Source organism: Atta colombica, unplaced genomic scaffold (genome assembly GCF_001594045.1).
Source record: "Atta colombica isolate Treedump-2 unplaced genomic scaffold, Acol1.0 scaffold105, whole genome shotgun sequence".
In the NCBI taxonomy this organism is placed as follows: Eukaryota; Metazoa; Arthropoda; class Insecta; order Hymenoptera; family Formicidae; genus Atta; species Atta colombica.
Window position 1 is genome coordinate 503,829 of NW_017259190.1, and position 19,211 is coordinate 523,039.

The following is a 19,211-nucleotide window of genomic DNA, read 5'->3' on the forward strand; positions in this document are numbered from 1 at the left end:
AATAGAATATACAGCACAAGAAACGTGGTAAGTTGTTCTCGGCAAAAGTTTCTCTTTATTATGTCGGTATTTCAAACAGGACGTACAACAATCGTTAAACTTGGCCATCGTTCAAGACCGCGAACGTGAAACGAGCTGTATCTATATATTGCAATGTTAACGACATATCGGTATACGAGATTTCGAGCAATTAACCGAGTTTATATTTGCACGGATAAGCCATTAATCTTCTAAGTTATTGCTACTTGCCTTTAGTAAGGTAAACATTCTTTTTATCGATAGACGTTTGTTTTATTGATTACTTGTTTTAGAAACAGAAGAAGTCTTGTAAACATATATAATTTTTGATCGAGCAGAAATTTTGACCATATATTAAACACCATATTTTGCGTGAAGCTACATCGATTGATACCGACAAACCATTTTTTGCTCAAGTTTCTCGGTGAACGAAAACCACTTTTCCGAGCCGATGAAGGTTTAGTTTACCGAACGAAAAATTTCACGACGTGTTAAACGGTTATCAGGCCAGCTTCTGTCTCTCTCTCTCTCTCTCTCTCTCTCTCTCTCTCTCTCTCTCTCTTTCTCTCTGATGGCCAGCGTCCTGAATGATATTTTCAAAAGCTCTTCTTCTGACCCTTCGAACTTTTAAATTTCTGCTCGATGCAGTTTATTCAAGTTGAGCGAAGGACGGGGGAAACGGTGTAAAGAAATTTCAAAGGACATTACAAAGGTTGCAATAATGATAGCTCGCCGTATTACTAACGATGATATTCCGTTTTTCGATGCTTTTCGAAGAACGGCGTGGATCGGTCGGAATAAACTTTAGGAATGCCTTTGATCGGCCTCTCTACAGAGAGCCGCTGGCACTTTGTATACAACGACGTCGATATGCCGGGATTGATCGCAAGAGTAGACGCCTCAAACGAGCGTCTATTGCGAGAAAGGGCGATGGCTGGCGTGGAGAACTTCCAAACTCGACGGTGCACGATTTACGCTACGTAGTAATGCTACGGACGGCATTTACGAGTTTCTACTATAATCCCGCGTTATTCTCTTTGTCCAACGCTTTAGAGTTCGTATAAAGATCTCATTATTGCAAGTCCATTTCTAAAGCAGGATAATCGTATTAATTCCGAACTTTCATATCCCAGACTATGCGAGCAGTTTCTGAGAAATTATCTTTTCACGAAATGAGCAATAATAACGAATTATCTCTCATATTATTTAAAATGTACATTATTTTACAAAAAGAAAGAATCTATATATATATAAAACTGTAAAAGTATTTTTTTTTAAATGTCCTCAAAATTAGTTATAAAACTAAATTCTTTTAAATCTTATAACTCATCAATCATTTCGTGTGAATTTACTCATTCTACTCAATGTAATCTATCTCCATTTTCTATCGTTTGCCGTTGTACAGCTAGCACGTATAAAAGAGATCGAAATGGGATTCCCGTTGGGAGTTCGTAGAGGAGTTACCTCGATACATCGAGATATCGGCATCGTCATAATAAGTAGGGGTCCTTGAACCCACGTACCACGCGTAAGAGAAAATATAATAGCTCCAATTATCGAGTAGAATTCGAGTTTTTTTTTTAATTCACAGAAAATTCGCCAATTCTATATTTCCCATTTCTTGTTACTTTATTTTTTTTTCTTCTCGGAGAAATCATCGATGTGCCATATTGACACAGGAAACTTCGTCGTTAGATCGATCTTATCGACTCAATGAAAGTCAGTAGTATCCGTCGTCAGTTCGACGTCGCGAGCATAAAGCGAACTTTATAATGCGCATTATCATTGCTGCATTAATACCGATCATCGTATAAACGCTACAGCGTGATTCGACTGACGACAGAAACTTTCCGCTTGTCGCTTCCGCGCGAGTGCGACTCGCAATGTATTATAGGTATTAATAATTCGTCCTGGCGGATAGCGACGGTGCTTAGCTTCCTGCTCGTTCCCTGACGTCAAGGGCATGCCAAGATCCTGTCTTCAAGCTCCTCTTCTGCCTCTCATCTCTTGCGATAACTTTTATCTTGCGGCGCGCCATTTTCGTTTGGCCGTGCACCCACGACGGTTATTGGTTTCACGGTAGTAGTTCGTCTGACGAAAATTTCATGGCAGAGGAGACATGCACAAAAGCATACACGCGCACTGCCCAGGGAGTTAATTATGCGCGAAAACAATATTATCGAAGGAATTATCGGATGCCAGGCCGAACTTCAGAGAGTGCGCCTCGGCAATGGTATGGCTCCGCTGTTGTTCATCGTTTCTCTGCAGGGTTAATGCGCCACACAAAATAAATCATTAATACGAATGACCTGTTCTCATCGGGTTTATAGGTAGTGGAAATAAAGGGGAGATGTAGCTTGAACGGATTATTGATCTGGATCTTGATTTATTGCACTGATGGAAAAATATTTTATATTTATGACTGTATAAAATACATTATCGCAATTATTATTATTATTACTGTTGTAATGTTAGTAATAACTATATATGTAAGTCATTTTTGGGATCAGTTATTTATTTTATATGATTATCTCAAAAAATGATTATAAATTGTAACTATTTTTTTATGATAATAATAATTACAATTGTAATTGTTTTCTGTTGCCAATTTAAATATATTTGTTGATAGAACTATACGTATAGTTATTATTACAACATTGTAATGGTAATAATCATAATTATAATAATGTAATTATAGTTATAAATACTAAAAATAGTAAAAAAATACTTTTCTCTCACAAGGGAAATTTTCTTCCACACGAAGTGATCAATTCTGATTTTAATGAAATTTTGTATAACATATATAAAAAAATGAATTTAGAAAATATCCGTTGCGGCGGAAAAACGGTTTGAATGGGTGAAATCACTTCTTATGTGATAAAGCAGTTTTCAATTTTTTCCGTTATATTTCGAAAATTATTCGAAATATCAACATGTTTTATACAAAGCTTTACAACAAAATTATTCATTTAATGATATTTTTAATAAACAATTTTTTTAATTAAAAAAAATTTTTGTTTTTTTCAAAAGTATTATTGAACACGGATGAACAGAGGCAATTTTATTGTAAAAGTTTTATATAAAACATTTTTTAATATGTTTTAATAGTTTTTAAGACACAACGAAAAAAGCTAAAATCCATGTTAATTTAAGGGTTAATTTCACCCTTCAAACCGTTTTTCCGCCGCAACTAATTTTCTAAATTCATCTTTTTATGGAACCTAATATGTATATAAAGTATAGTAAATGTATATTCCATTAATATCAGAATTACACTTCGTGTTCCCTTGTTAGTGTGACCTTGTATTTTTACCCACGGATAAGCATGACTGTCGATTATTAAAATTAATTAGATATAAATATTTCTTATTCTTCTATTTCTTCAGATAAATACAATTAACGAAGATATATATGCAGATCGTTATAAAGTGATAAAAAATTTTTTTGAATATACAAAGCAACCGAGTTTTAGTTTTACAGTAAATATCACATTTTAAACGGAGAGGTATAATAAATTATGTATGCGGGCTTATAATGAAATAGTAATTCAAAGCTTCAAAATTTTTATCAGTAAAAAATTTACATTAGTTTAAACTTCATTAACGTGCAATCTGCTAATTACATCTCGCGATTCTGCCACTAATAATTTTCAAGACTTTTCGCACAGAAAAATGTTACACTGCGAAGTTGCCTTCAGCATAAATATTGCAACATTTGTGTCATTCTTATCTTACAGCTGCATCAGTAATTAAAACAAATTTACATTAATCCGAAAGCGAATAACAAGTTTCTAGGAATGCAGTATTTATACTTGGATGAGTTTAAATTTGTTCATTAATGGAATATATAGTTAGTTTATTCATTCGTAAGAAAATACAAATTTATAAGAAAGAAAGATTAATCAATGTACGTTTTAATTAAAAGTATTCTTTTATTGTTATAGTTTATATGTAAAGTAACAGTACTTATACTTGTTTTATTATATCATTCGAAAGTTTATATCACTTACAGTATTATCGATGGTGTAAATTAATAGGTTTATTGGTTTTCGAGGAATACTGGAGTATCCTTAAAATGAAGGAATAAGAGATCTTAACTTTGAATTTAGTTAAGATCAAACAACATTTTCAGTCAGTGTCTCGCAATTTTGGAAAATGAAAATCGATTGTTAAACTTGCATTATAGTTTCTGAGAAAAACGGTCTTTTATCTAAAAGAGTTATCTTTACTCGTTATTTTCGTTCCTAAAGTGCTGATAAGTCCGATATCAATCCGTACGAGTTAATTTAAAACTTCTATTTTTCAATGAGAGAAAAAGAGAGAGCGAATGAGTGTTTTATTCTAGCCTTTAGTTTTATATATTTGCGGAACTAAAGACTAAATGACTTTGTAGAGTTAATATATCGAGCGATAATTAAATTCTCTTAAATTCATCTATTACTAACGGCCATATGTTCGTGACAGTAGGATTCTGGAAAACTCGTGTTGCATGATAATCACGTGCGTAATTTATCTTATCATTCTCACATACTCTGGAACATCACGAATGCTTTCGAATCTGATTTATGGTATGATGGTATGATAATCATTCTTTCTCTTAAAATATTCGATAAACCTTTTCCATGTAGTCGTACTTTTAAATTTTATCGAAAATATATAATCGATAATTTGTGGACCGGAATTGGCGTGGTGATTCATATGTTGACGATGATACATACGATATTTCATGCACATAACGCGAACTCTTCGATTTGTTACGGTAGAATATCGTGAAAATATCTATTTCGGGCATATATTAAAAAGCGGTCTAACAATTTATTAAACTCTCTCTCTCTCTCTCTCTCTCTCTCTCTCTCTCTCTCTCTCCCTTTCTGTAGAGAGTGTCTACGTTAATTGATTTCATAGCACTCGAAATGCTACTCTGAGATTTGCTTCATTAAACATCTCGCATTCGCGCCAGCTGCGCATGTACCTTCAGCCTGGATAGAGACTGGTGAGGGTTAATCGACTTTCCACCACTGTTCCACTTCTTTCCTAAAAGTTTTTTTCTTTGTGCCTTCTGCAATCTTTAATTATACATTCAGAAGAGATCTCATTATGACACGTCGCGAAAGAAAATGATTAATTGGACACAACTAGCGTAGGTGCATATATTACATCCATAACCCGTTATACTCGTTTACATCGATTGAATTTCGCGCAAATGCACACGTATGCAGGTAGTTAGATAAATACGAACATTAATGAGTAGATTAAATTTTTTCGTAAAATTTATCTCCAGTTTTCAAAATATACATACATACTATATATATATATCTTTTTTTATGTAATACATATAAATTCATTCAAATTGCTTTAAATTACATTTCATAATGAAATAATAATCGGCGATCGATAAAGTAAAGCCAACCTCCTTTAAAAGATATAATATGCCTTCGAGAATGCCCTCGAGTGAATATTGTCTGAGAAACCTTGGGAAAAGCTTAAAAGTATTTTTCAAGAAGAAGAGAATATTCTTCATTGAGAATTCATCATGTTAAGAATTGTTCTATGTTGAGAATATTCATTGAAGGTCTGTATGATATTTCATATTATTAGAACGTAATAGAGATCAACCAAAGAATCGCTGGCCAATTCATCTTTGTACAGAGGTATCAACTGGGGTTAAAGATTGGCGCTTTAAGAAATATATGTTGGCAGGATTGCCATGGGAAATGGGAAATCAGGGAATTGTTAGGAAAATTGAAAACGGTCAGGGAAATCTGAAAAAAGTCAGGGAATTTTGCAAAATTTAAAAAAAAAATAAAAATTCTTGATTTTAACTTGATAATTAAAAATGCAAGCAGTATCAGCAATATTAATAGTAATTTACATTGCTATATTAAATTGATTTCTTAATCAAATATTTAACAGTTTTGAAATTGGGATAAAAAGACAAAAAAATCTTAAAATATTATTGAAAGTAAGAAAAAAATCATGAAATTTTGTCTAGAAATCAGGGAAAAGTTATGGAATTTTAAGATGGAATTTAAGAGGAATTTGTGAAGAACTCTGATTGGTCATCTGACAGAACTCGACACCTTGATAAGACATCGCGTTCGCGAATATCGCGTAAATATTGCCTCTATTACCGGCCTGGCCTATAAATAACATATACATATGATGCACGCTCTTGGTTTTTCCACCCCGTTTATCCTCCCTCCTATCCGTCGCCACGCCGGTTGCTATCGTTCTGTATCCACTTGTACGGCATGCCGGCGGCATAGTCGCCGAAGGAAACTGCTGCAGGGTGAAAAGTAAGCGGTATGTCACGTATATACGCGTGTTCTCCGCACGTGTACGTGTTATACAAAGGCGCGTTTGTACAGGGAATACAGTAGAGGACGAGTTCCTCTTGTATCAATACTTGTATGTATGTGTGCATTTGTGTTCGTTTGTGTGTGTGTGTGTGTGTGCACGCGTGTGTGACATGATACCACGGTCTTGGCACATATTCATACTCTGGGCGTCCATTGTCTCGAGTTATTCGAAGGTAAAAGATCGCAACTGAAGTGTTAAAGCTGACGTCATTGTTTCACTTTTCTTTCGTCGCGTGCATGCATCTGCCTACGCGCGCGTGCATATAGAACACGTGAGGCGAGCATCCTCCTGTTATACCTGTTGTGTATATCATCGGTCGCCCCGAGCTATCAATTCCGCGCGATATAACTCCGATACAACGGCACTTCATTTTACAATACTTTGCGCCAGTGCACGTTTTCCGTCACACATCGCTCTTGTGTCATTAACGGCGTGATGGACTGATGCCGAAGGATCCAGATGTGCCCAAATGTCGGAAACGCGCTTGCGTCTCGTCGGAATTAATGCAATTATTCCAAGTATCGATGTACTACATACGCGTGTACGCGATATTTGCGTTTCACTGAAGCATCCTTTAAGTCAGTTTAATATCGGCATTTCTCCGTGATTTTCTCATTGCATATTGGATTTCAATCATAACTGATCGACTGCTAAAGCGCAAGTTAACGGCGCGCCGTTTGTGTGAGTTTGATTATTTTTAAGTGAGTGAGAATAAATTCGTTAGGAAGTTTATTTAGTTGGATAGAGAGAGAGAGAGAGAGAGAAGGGGGGGGGGGGGGAAAGAGACTTGTTAAGCAACCTCTCGGCTACGGAATGGATGTAAGGGCGGGAGCAACAAAGTTTTGCACATAATGCATAAATAAATGAATCAATCAAAGTTCTTCATTTCGTTCCTTTTAATGAAATAAAGAACTGTTTGGTTGATTTTCTTGTGTCTCATGCGTCAGTTCTGAAACACAATACATGTAGTAAACCTAATGGGCTTTTTACAATAAGTCATTACTTATGGTATAAGCTTTAAGTTTTAAGTTTTAAGAAATTGACCAGTCATAGTCGATTATTTTTCTCACATTCGACTGTGATTAGTTAATTTCTTACGACTTAAGACTTGAAGTTTAGGTAATGGCTTATTGTAGAAAGTCTATCAGAGTGGGAACACAGAATTTTATATAACACATAACATATAATTAATACAAGTAAAAAAATAAACCAATTAAAGCTCTCCATTTCTTTTCCTTTCGCAAAATAAAAGACTCTGATTATTATAATTTTCTTGTTTTATGCGTAATGTATTATGCAAGAATCTGTGCTCTCGCCTTTAAATCTTAAGAAATTAATCAGTCATAGTTGAATGTGAGAATAATAATTAGTCAATTTTTTAAATTAGCTTAAAGTTTATTATATCTATTGTGTCTCGAGAATTTATGCGTTATGCAAGAATTATCTGCCGATTCATTATTCTCTCGGCGCCATACATCTCTCGTCCGTAGCGTACACTTCTGTTTACGTGACATCAGCGTTAGCTCATTCCTGCAACCGACAATTTTATAACAGTGACAAGAATATTCCCGCGGCAGCAAGCGCGCTCCCTTAATTAATCGCGCGCGATGCGTGCGCGCACAAAATAGAAAGGCGCGTCTGTCGAGCTGGGAAAAATATCGCGGACAGAGGGAAAAAGTCCTCAGCTCTGAACTATGAGCTGCGGATATACGGCTGACCCGTTTCATCGCTACGATCCACTCACCCCAATCTTTCGTTGTGTACGTACATTGGATATTGCCGTCTCTCGTTGCGGTGACGGGATTAATCTTAAGGGCAGTTACTCAGTCATGTAGACTCCGACACTCATGTAGACACTGGCATTTATTAGCACAGGTCAATGCTTCAAATCGCTACCGGCACAGCGGAGTTGCGTTCCACTCGCACATACATTCGCGTACATACGTACGTATACGTTCTTATAGACAAGGTCGTTCCGTGACCTATCCGTTAGACTGGGTATTAAAAAAGGAATTGTCAAACCCTGGCAGATTGTAATACTCGATCCGTTTTACTTATCCGCGTTAGCTAAATCCGTAATGCGTTTGCGGAATACGACCTTTATAAATAATTGATGGGAAAGTCGATAGGCGCGCCATACAGGTTATAACAAAAGAACATAATGCGCGAATTAAATTTTCTTTGACGAAAATTCAATTTTAGCTCGCGCACGTGTGACATATCGAAGGTAATTACCGCGGGCGTGCGGTTGATTTTACATCGCGCAACCTATATGTCTATTTAAATCTTATTAAGCGTAATCGATCAGAGTAATTATGTGCGTAGTCCGATAATTCGCGCTTTAATACCTGTAAGTACATTAGTGCAGGGTGTTTATTATCTGGGAAAACCTAGAATTTATATAAGGGATTTCTTTTCTATTTTTGAAAATGAAGGATATTTATGAAATTTTATCGGTACACTCAGAAAAATTTTAGGAATTCTACTTTTAAATTTAAATTCTGTCTTTTCCTTATTAAAACATTATCGCGTTATTTTTTTTCTTGATAAAATGTTGACAATTGATTAGCAATAAGTCCGTGTATATTCACATACACTCTTGTGCGTATAATAAGTTTTTATAAAAGAAATCATGGTAACAAGAAGAATAAAGTAATTTACGGATACTATATTGTAGTAAGCCTACACCGTCCTATATAGATTTCGCGATCTCAGTTGTAAATAATGAATCCCAGCAAACACCAATTAATAGTAATATAACGGATAGTTATAATTTCTCCTTCAATAATATAACTGTCATGTATATATGTATTGTATTACAATTATATTGTTAAGTGAGAAATTACAATTAACAGTTACATTACTATTAGTTTATTGAGATACATCTTATCAAATATTATCTTATCAAATCCTTATCTTCTATTAATTTCCAATTTATATTTATAGTTTGTGTTGCTTGCACTCCAATTTTATTTCAAAGTTTCATTTAAAAAAATCTCTAATCTTGGAATTTTTAATAAAAATACTTAGAAAATATTCAGAAATTTTCAAAGAATTTTTTAACAAGATTTCAGTAAATCTTGTATAATTTTTTATAGCAAAAATAGTAAAATAATTGCACAAAGGGATAATTAATGATAAATCTTCTGCTGATTACAGCAATTTATTTTACATGTTCCACAAATCTTGTGATTTTTAAAATCAGACTCAGGTTGTTCAAACGTAATAATAATAAATAAATAGATATTATTATTTATTTCTTTTAAAGACTTGTGACTCTATAATCTTTTCATTGCTTTTTCTGTTGCAGTGAAGAAGGCGCGGTTCATCTGCGAGGATGGTTCGTATATGGGAAGAATAGAGAAAATTACGATTGGAAAATTCACTCATTTGATCCATTGATTTGTTTCCTAATTATTCTTTTCTGAATACCGAACGATATACGAGCGAAATATTAACACGTGTGAAACCGGGCAAAATTCAAAATTGGGATTGAAACAAGCCACAGAACCGAGGTCTTTATTCACGCTTCGCTTCTAAAGTCTGCGAACAATTTATTGCACTTCGCGATTGGAATAGTGCCAAGTTTCGGATTATGCGATTGCTCAAGCAGAATATCGTGACGTTCCGATTATACCGAAATAATTTTTCCGTGTGGAGATGTAATGTATTCCCGTGTGAAGATCATAAATATATCGAATTTAAATAAATCTAAAATGATATACATTTGAAAACTTTCTATAATTTTTCGAAAACTTCTTTAAGGGGGGAAAAATAAATCGATAATTTCAATAGCGTCGGAAAAACTTTGAATTTATGTCATTCATCGCATCATTCAATATATCCTACGATGACGAATGTAATCTTGACAGTCTTCACTTGTATACTCATATTATGTCTTTTTTAAATATTCATTCGCATATCATGTATGTCGTTATACAGAATGGACTTATGAAGACTATTATTTCACGCAATTGTCGCAAGTATTGAAAAGCGTAACGATAACGTCCTCGCTCGCGAATAAATGCTTGTAGTTTTAAGAATTTATTTACTCAATGTTCTGACTGTACATTCATTCATATTGTTCATTTGTTTATAACGACATAACTAAAAATCGTTTTCTTGCAGAAAAAGAATTGAAACGTGAAAAAAAAAAATATATTTTAATATATATCGAATATATCTCTCTTATTTTTTTACAATCAGTATTAGTTAGTACATCAAAATTTTTCAAAATGAATTTCTTAATAATATTACTCAATAATATTACTTCTTGAAATTTATTTTTAATATTTAAGACATTGAAATTTATTTTCTGAAAAATTTTATTTTTTATTATTGCTTAGCAATGCGATACTAACTTCTCTCCTATCGAGAATACATTTAGTTTTATCAAAATTGATCACACATTTTTATATTCACTGTAGTATCTCTCATCCTAAAAACGCGAATATCTTGAAGTTTATTCTCATCATGCAAACGACATTTGACTTGTTCCATATCTGGTAGCTTATCAGGTCAAGAGAGAGCTGCACGTTATTTTCACTAAGATCTATTTATTACCGCGTCTAATTTTTTATTAATAATTCTCTCTTTTCTGAGCTCAGTGGTTGAATGTTACCGAGGTGAGTCGTGGAATGCGAGCATATTTCGTCAGTCGCTTCGGAGACAATTTTCGTGGCTCGTAAAGTAAAATGTCGGGGGTGACGCGCACTATTGTGCGCCCGAACATCGTGTCGCGGATCGTAAAATCTCGCCCATGCTTTTTGCGCGACTTATCGAAGGCAGCTGAGAGCGTGTACTGAAAGTACCTAAGGTGTGGGCGGATCTTATTGGAGTTTAACAGTTCGTCCCCCTTCGTGCACCCATTCTTGAACACATAAAACGCGCGAGGATGTCATCAGGATCGGTCTTAAATTGCGAACAAAACGATCTCATTCGCTGATATAGGTTTATAGGGAACTAAAATTACGATATTTTTTTTTCTCTCAAAACGTAATTTATCTGCTTCAAGCGAGTCCATTAAAAATGATAAATGTAACGTACTTTCAATCAAGATATTTAATATGTTTCATCGTTATGAATGTGATTTAATTTAACAACGTATTTCGCTCGTATATTGAGGTATTCGTTCTTGTAACGTACATCATATTTTGGTCGACTAAAAAATAGATTATCGAATTTCAGCGGATCAGTTCAACTCCTACGTAACGTTAAAGCTGCAAAACGTGAAGTCAACGACAGTTACTGTGAAAGGGGCCAATCCATGCTGGGAACAAGACTTTCTTTTGTAAGTTATCGATAATTAATTTTACGGGGAAGTTAGGCGCAGCTTGAAAAATCTATTAAAAATGTTGTTTAATTAAACGAGCTTTTACCAACAATTCGAAAATTTTCTGCACCGTTACTATGGCGTTACACACTTCGAAAACATTGCGAACTATCGCGTGCGCGCCGGCACTAAAATATCTAGGACAACCGGTAATTTGTGCGCATCTAGAGGAATCTGAATCTACTAATCATACGCTTATTTAACGGGACTCTATCTTACCGAAATGAATTAAACGAAATAAATCTTGTCCGTCGACCAAATTTGCTGAGCAAAGGATTGCAAATATTATCAATAAAATTATGGAGGAAAAAAACGTGCTTCTTTTTCATGACTCGATATTATCAATTCTTAGCTTAACTCCTTTTGTTTGAGATGAGATCCTCGGTCCATTACAGTCTTTGTTTTTCGAATGAGTTAAATAGATTATTAAAAAAAAGTAATATAAAGGAGAGCTAAAGTAAAATTGGCTTGTGGATTAAAAGGATTGTCTGGTTGTGTAATGTCGACGGTTACTACACAGAAAGATATATCATTCTTGATCTTGGCTCAAATGCTTACGCAGCATTTGACGCCAGTGAATTCTTCGCTAAAGTCTCGCTGTTAAATTTCGTTTAATCTACTTTGTTACTGAAAGCATAGCTGTTTACTTCACGAAGTAATATTTCTTTCGTGGTCTCGCAAAAGGTTAATGGAACTTGTTTGTTACGCAGCGAAACGAATGACATGAATGCCGGGCTCGTGGTGGAGGTATGGTGCAAGGGATTCTTGTGGGACCGCTTTCTGGGCTACTACTACATTCCACTATCAGAGGTGTCCTACATGAACGAGGTAACGAGAAATCAGTGCAACTTAAGCCGTACGGCAGAGGTACAGGATCGACAGTCCGATATGTGTGACACCAACAGTAATACACAGCCAGACATCGTCACTGACACGGTACACTAACGCAATACATTCGCCATACACTGCAGTATTACACTCGCATTTTGCAACATCAAAGCAATTAAAATATTCAAAGTGATTGAAACATTCGATGAAACTGTTGTTACTGCCTCGCGATGACGATAACAAATGCTTTTTGCAATTCACTATAACTCGATACAACCGATGAGAGCCGTTTAGCTTCGTTTATTTTTTTATCATCGTGAAGTAGAGATCGATTATTCTTTAAGGAAACGTTATCGTACACCGATTACAGTTTACGAGCATTTCTTAAGCACCCTCTGCACGTAATGATCTTTCCCAGAATCTGCTCATTTCTCCATTAGATACGCTTCAGTCCTTTCAGTCCTTTCTTCGTCTTTAGCAGCATCTTACGCGAAATGAAATTCGTCGAGTATTTGCTCATCGAACGTGAACCAAAACTAATTACTATTTGGCACTTTATTCAGGATCGTTGGTTTGGTGAAAGATACGGTCTACCATGATACAAATGCTAAATCTTTAGTCAATTAATAAAATTCTTTCTTCTGATTGATCGATCAATTGTTTCAAAACATTCGTGAGACTTTAATCGCACCCTAAGTGGATTATTTTCGGTAACACATTATTGTTCAGCAAATATCCGTTATAGCTTCCTATTATCGCCGATGTGAAAATTTTATGTGGTCTTTTGATTTTCCTTTATAAAGTGCAATAAATTCGGAAACGATGAGTAAGCTATAAACAGAGAAAACATGACACTATCAATCGAGTCACGTTTGCGTAATTGATCGTGAGGCCTGTATATTATATGTCGCGCGTGTCTAAATTGAATTTGCGAAGGTGACGTAACGATGACCTATACTAATGTCGCCTAATTCATTGTGTATTTTCATGAACTCAATCATGCGCAAATGTAGAGTACTCGAAGAATACGGTGATTAACGACAACACGTAATTTACGTCGCTGACGTGAGCAAGCATCGCAGTTGCGATAGCGGAGATGATGATTTATCTCTTTCTCTCTCTCTCTCTCTCTCTTTGATATACATTTACAGTGCATATTGCGTTCGTAATTAGCGTACATAATTAGATATTAATAGCAGCCACGAGAGACCCAATTTCTCTTATCGCCGCTTCCATCGGGCGTGCTCTCAGACTCTCGAAATGTAAGTTACCGGAACTTGGGGATGTCGATTCACGTAACACAAATTACATTTCACTTGGCGACTCATACGATAAATTGATGTACTTGGATCTTCTCCGGTCTGGTTTTCAATATAAGTATAATAGTGAAAGATTTGAGAAAAATTAAGATTCTTTTCTTGTACTACTACGGCATGCCTTTTGAGGTTTACGATCCTACCGTAAGGTAGGAGATTTCTTCTTTTCCTACGATCTCGTTTCTTTTATCTTTCTGCCTTCGTTTGTGAAGCACGGTTGACTGCACTTCTGCATGGCGACAAAAGTGAATTTTCGCTAATTAAATTGGCCGAATGCCTCATCTCAAGATTGCAGAAATGAAGAAATGCAAGGTATTCATTCGGCAAAATCACCCTTTCCTTAGCGAGAATAATAACTCTTTGGAGCGTTCAGTCATTCTTTTAAATGACTAGACAGGAGTCACTCATGCGCAACTCGGAAACGAAGAAGCAATTCCTTTTCTTTTCTTTCTCTTTCTTGGTTGTTATTCAAATTCCTCGAAGAGATCGCTCCGAAGAGAGTGCCTTAAAGTTGATTTCCCGTTGTTCTCTTCATGGCAGGACATCTCATTATTAATATCATAAATCGGATTTAAACTCTTTTCTACGGAAAGATATTCTTCAGTATTAATATGCGCGACAGTTTTCTAAGTCGTTTCATTAAAATTAATATTTAGCGAAATTGTATTTTTAATGAGTGTTAATAATTTGTGGAAGAATATTAAAAGAAATACGGTTAATATATGTATATTATATTTATATACTTATACAGACACAAGTAAAGAAAAACGACTAAAGTCAGATCTATACTTGTTTGTTTCTTCCGCGCGAAATATATCTGCAGCATCTTTCGAAGAAACGAACTATTCAAATAAGATTATACTACAAATATTAAACAATTTTATTATGTGTGAGAGAATACAGTTCCATTTTTGCATCCATTGACTAACGCTATTTCTCGTGAGTATCTCAAACTGTCCTTTTTATATCCGAAAGATTACAGAGTTCAACGTCGTGTTTGTGATCACATAACTTTTCTCTTTCAATGAAAACTCTAGTAGAAAGAATGCAAAGGAAAATTTGCTTTCCGATAAAAGATAATCTCTTTGCTAAAGATTTAAATTCGCATTCGTATGATCTTTTTACGAACAAGGTCGAAATCACGCCCGTCGTTCTCGACCACGACATCGCCATCGCCAATACCCGGATCCTCATCCGCTTGTGACGTCACTGGCGCACGGCCAAATCTCGACGCTCAATGAAACGTTCGGGGTAGCCGAGTCTTCAAGTGGGCGACGTAGTCTACATGGGTTTACGACGACACTACGCTGCACATATATATAAACGGGCTTTAGGAAAGGCAGTGACCTTGACGAAATATTCAGCTGATTTTCGCCCTTCTTCTTTGCTCGGAAGAAGCCTAACACATTTACGCGATACTCGAGAAGAGAGACTCCTCGCGTTAACGATCTCCCATTCGCACTCGCGAAATAAAATATTTTGCGTGACAATTTTATATTCTTTATATTCTTTATACCCGTACCCATTAACCTATACCGTAACCCATTTTCGCTTCCCCGTGAAATACTACGTTATTCTTCGGTACGAGAGCAGAAGTTGATGACCGTGTGATCTATGATCTGCAACCGTGAGCACAAAAGCGAGCACAAAAGCGCGCACAAGTCGTCATTTATCCCACGACAAGAGATGTGTTAAGGCATTCTCGCTCGGCAAAGTTCTTTCGCTCGACTTTCTGCTTTAAACCGCACGATTGCGGCAACAATGGGTGAATCCACAAATCACGTTGTAAATTGTTCCTCCATGTTTCTGGACGAGCGATCGACGAATCACGCGCTCCCAGTAGCGGTGACATTCGCGGAGATAAAGCGTCGATGCGGAAGAGAGAAAAAGAAATGGTAAATGTATGCGCGCACATGTGTAAAAAGTACAAAAGAGGCGAGAAAGAGACAACGTGGGTGCGAGGAGAGTGAGAATAGATGAAAGATGACGAATGGAAGAGATGATGAAGATGATACATAACCGTATGCTCGACGATAGCGGTGACGAGTGAAAAACGCGACGGAGTGAAGTAAACGAGCCTCGAAGTACCAATGAGGTCAGATTACTTCGCCTTCGTGTTGCGGAGAAGACTATCTGGGTCAGCCGTGGCTTAAAATATTCATAAAACTGCACGCGATGTCTAATACGGCCCGATTCGATTGGAAATATATCTGCCGAGTTTAAAATAATTTCGGCCTGACGCCAGAAACATCGGAGATACAGATTGTAATTCGCTACGGACAATGATGTCTTATTGTCTCGTACCCGACAGCGTCGAGTATGCCCGTTCGTTCGCGTGCTACTGACAGCATCTCTGTTAACGGACATTTTCGTACAATCTCTTGTCTCTTCTCCTGTGTCATCGCGGTCGCGATCAAGTACTATCTACATATAGCAACGAAATTCCGCAAAGGTACAGCACGTGGAAGATTTCCACGTCGACGAGTTTTCCAACAGCTAAATTTCGGTAGCTGATTCAACACTCGCGAATACTCATCTCGTGTCTTGACTTTAATTCATGAGACTCTGATTAATAGCGAGTCGCGAGTCCGTTTCGTCCTTCCGGTTTTATACGACTCTGTCCGAGGGAAAGATGGATTTCCTCGTTTGAATTGGATCTTTGCTCCACAAACGATTTATTTTTCGTGATTTGCATTTTCATTACCGATTCGAATCTTTTTCTTTGTCTTTCTTCTTTTAGTTATTTTTCTATTGTATTTGCCTATTTATTCTATTTCACTGATAGTCATGACAATGAAACAAACCTAGATTCTTCTCTATCTCAGCTTTAACGGACCCTGGAAAATCAATTGATGGTTCGTTTAAGTGGTTCCTTGACATTTTCCGCAATAATCCAGACGAGAAAACAAGAACGAAACTACTTCTTTCGATTTATTTAATAGCGGCGGCAGCAAAGAGTCCTGCACTCTTATCAGCTGCGCGTTTAACGTAAGAGAAGTAACTACGATGGCTCGAGAACCGGCTGATGGGAAATGGATCCCTAGGATCACCTTCGTGATCCATGGAAAATTTCAGTCTGATGGACGTACTTTCTGGGACGGCTGGTACAGGGAAGAAGAGTGAGAAAAGAGAAAAACCTCATGGAAGCAAGAAGGAATCGATCGATCGCACGGGCTATCTATGCTCTTACCTCTTTCTTTCCTTCAGCTCTTCTCCTTTGCTGGCTCTCTCTTTCTCTCTCTCTCTCTCTCTCTCTCTCTCTCTCTCTCTCTCTCTGGAATAGTGGTTCTAGTCCTATTGAAATCACGTCACAATCATAGACACGTGGTCGAGTATTCTCGTGTTAGGAATAAAACGAAGGGATACCATCCAGGGAAGTTAGGACATTTCGGCAGGATTGAGGCGAGTTATTTGCTGTTTGCTCTTGACTAGTGACTCGTGAGACCTTGGTAGTGGATGTAGTCGATCGCTTTGTTGACCCGAAGAATTGACGAGCAGCAATCGTCGACAATTCCATTCTGAGAATCGTGTCGGGAAATCAAGCGGCCGCACCGGTCGGCCCGGAGACGACTTTTATCGGCTCCCCTTGCGTTCTCGTGGGCGGAAAAATCGAAGCATATACCCATCGACGCGTGGGACACGTTATGCGCTGGCACTATCGAATGAACGGCTGTTTCGAACCGCCTGTCTAGTTATATAAACATGCGACGTAATAAAGCGCGACAGAAATAAATCGCTGGTATTAATCCTGTTGCGCGTAGGATCATTTGGCAGGGGTGATTGGATATTAAATAAATTTATTGTCGTGAGCGAGTTAAACATGTTGTTATTGCTTGCGAAACGACGCCGTGTTTATTACTATTGAGGTTCTTGAAAAGCGAGAGGCACGATTTCATTAAATTTTTTTAATTGATTCAACTAAAGGACAATTAGTACTCTCTATCATTCATTGATATTAATTCTTTTAATTTGTTTAAGCGTAGTAGTGTTTAGTTGTAGTCATATAATTGTCATGTATCTCGAGCGAAATAATACTCGCCTGTAAATGCAGCCGTCATTCCAAACGGTTTAAGACAAATCCTCAGCCGTCCGTAACAAATGCGCTTGTAAGTAAACGCGCGAACAATGCTGTTAGTGCGTTTAAGTTCTGATGAACACGTTGTATATATATGTCTTGTTTGAACAGATATACCTACTATAGTTCAATCTGCCATATTCACAATTATGTGGCTCGTATCCTAATATTATCTTGCTTGACTATCAATTCTGTTAAATTCATAAATTATACTCAATTTAGTTATTTTTAGTTACTTCTATAGATGGCCATTACTCTTCCCCAATATGTCATTAATTTAATTAAAAGTTGATGAAGTTCACTAACACGCATCGGAAGAAAATGTATTAAATTTGTCTCAAGTTTATTATTTACTATTGTATACATTAATATGAAACATAGTTTACTTAAAACCTAACCTAACCACAGAAATAGATCGATTTATACATTGTTCTTTGATATCAAACAGTATATCATTGATTTATATTTCGATATATGCAATATTAAAAATATTAATAAATCGATAATTCACACTATTAAATTCATAATGTCAAATTATACTCAATTTGAGTAACTTTTAATCATTTTATATAAGTTGTGACTGCTATTCAATATATCATTAATTTAGCTGAAATGGAGTTAAATAATTTATTTTAAGAGAATGTATCAAATTTGACTCAAACTTTATTATTTACTAGCACATACGTTGTAATATGGACGTTGTTTTAGAACAATAATGAATTGATTTACATTTTGGCATACATGGAAGTTAAAAATAACAAAATGTTATTTAACTCAAGAAACTGAGTTACCATTGTTCCTTTGATATTTAGCAATGCACTTTAATATATAGATTTTTAGTACTGGCAATATATCTGAACCCATTCTTGTGGACTAAAGTTTTCTCAATCGTGATCGGTATAATCGGGCAGTTCGCAGATTGTAAGCGACGCAGAAGCTGACTGAATTTTCACCGCTACAAGAAAGCTTAAAACTTTTAGTTGTCCTTGCGCGCGGTTCTCCGACGTTACCGTAAACGCGCTTCAACACCCGCTATTTCTCACGAAACAACTGAAAATCGTTGAATTCCACGCTGCCTCTTGATTTGCGAGTATTTCTGCCGACTGGTGGAGAGTCATTGTACCATCGGACGCTTAATTACGCGGGTGTCGTGTTCTACTCGCGAATGCTCGTCAACTCCACCTCCGTAACGATCACCAACTTCAACGACGCTATCATTGCGCCGGCAATTTTCTTTTTATCGTGAGATTAAGAAGCAAGACCTCGTCAACGTAAGTGCATTG

At 36.3% G+C, this 19,211-nt stretch overlaps 1 protein-coding gene across 1 annotated transcript in view; it reads left to right on the forward strand.

Moving 5' to 3' along the window:
• LOC108688388 overlaps positions 1–19,211 on the forward strand; it is a 45,025-nt gene that overhangs the window by 5,386 nt on the left and 20,428 nt on the right. The window contains exons 2-4 of the mRNA XM_018194637.1: positions 9,688–9,717; positions 11,565–11,667; positions 12,420–12,645. Coding sequence (XP_018050126.1) covers positions 9,688–9,717; positions 11,565–11,667; positions 12,420–12,645 — 359 coding nt within the window. The remainder of the gene's footprint in view (positions 1–9,687; positions 9,718–11,564; positions 11,668–12,419; positions 12,646–19,211) is intronic.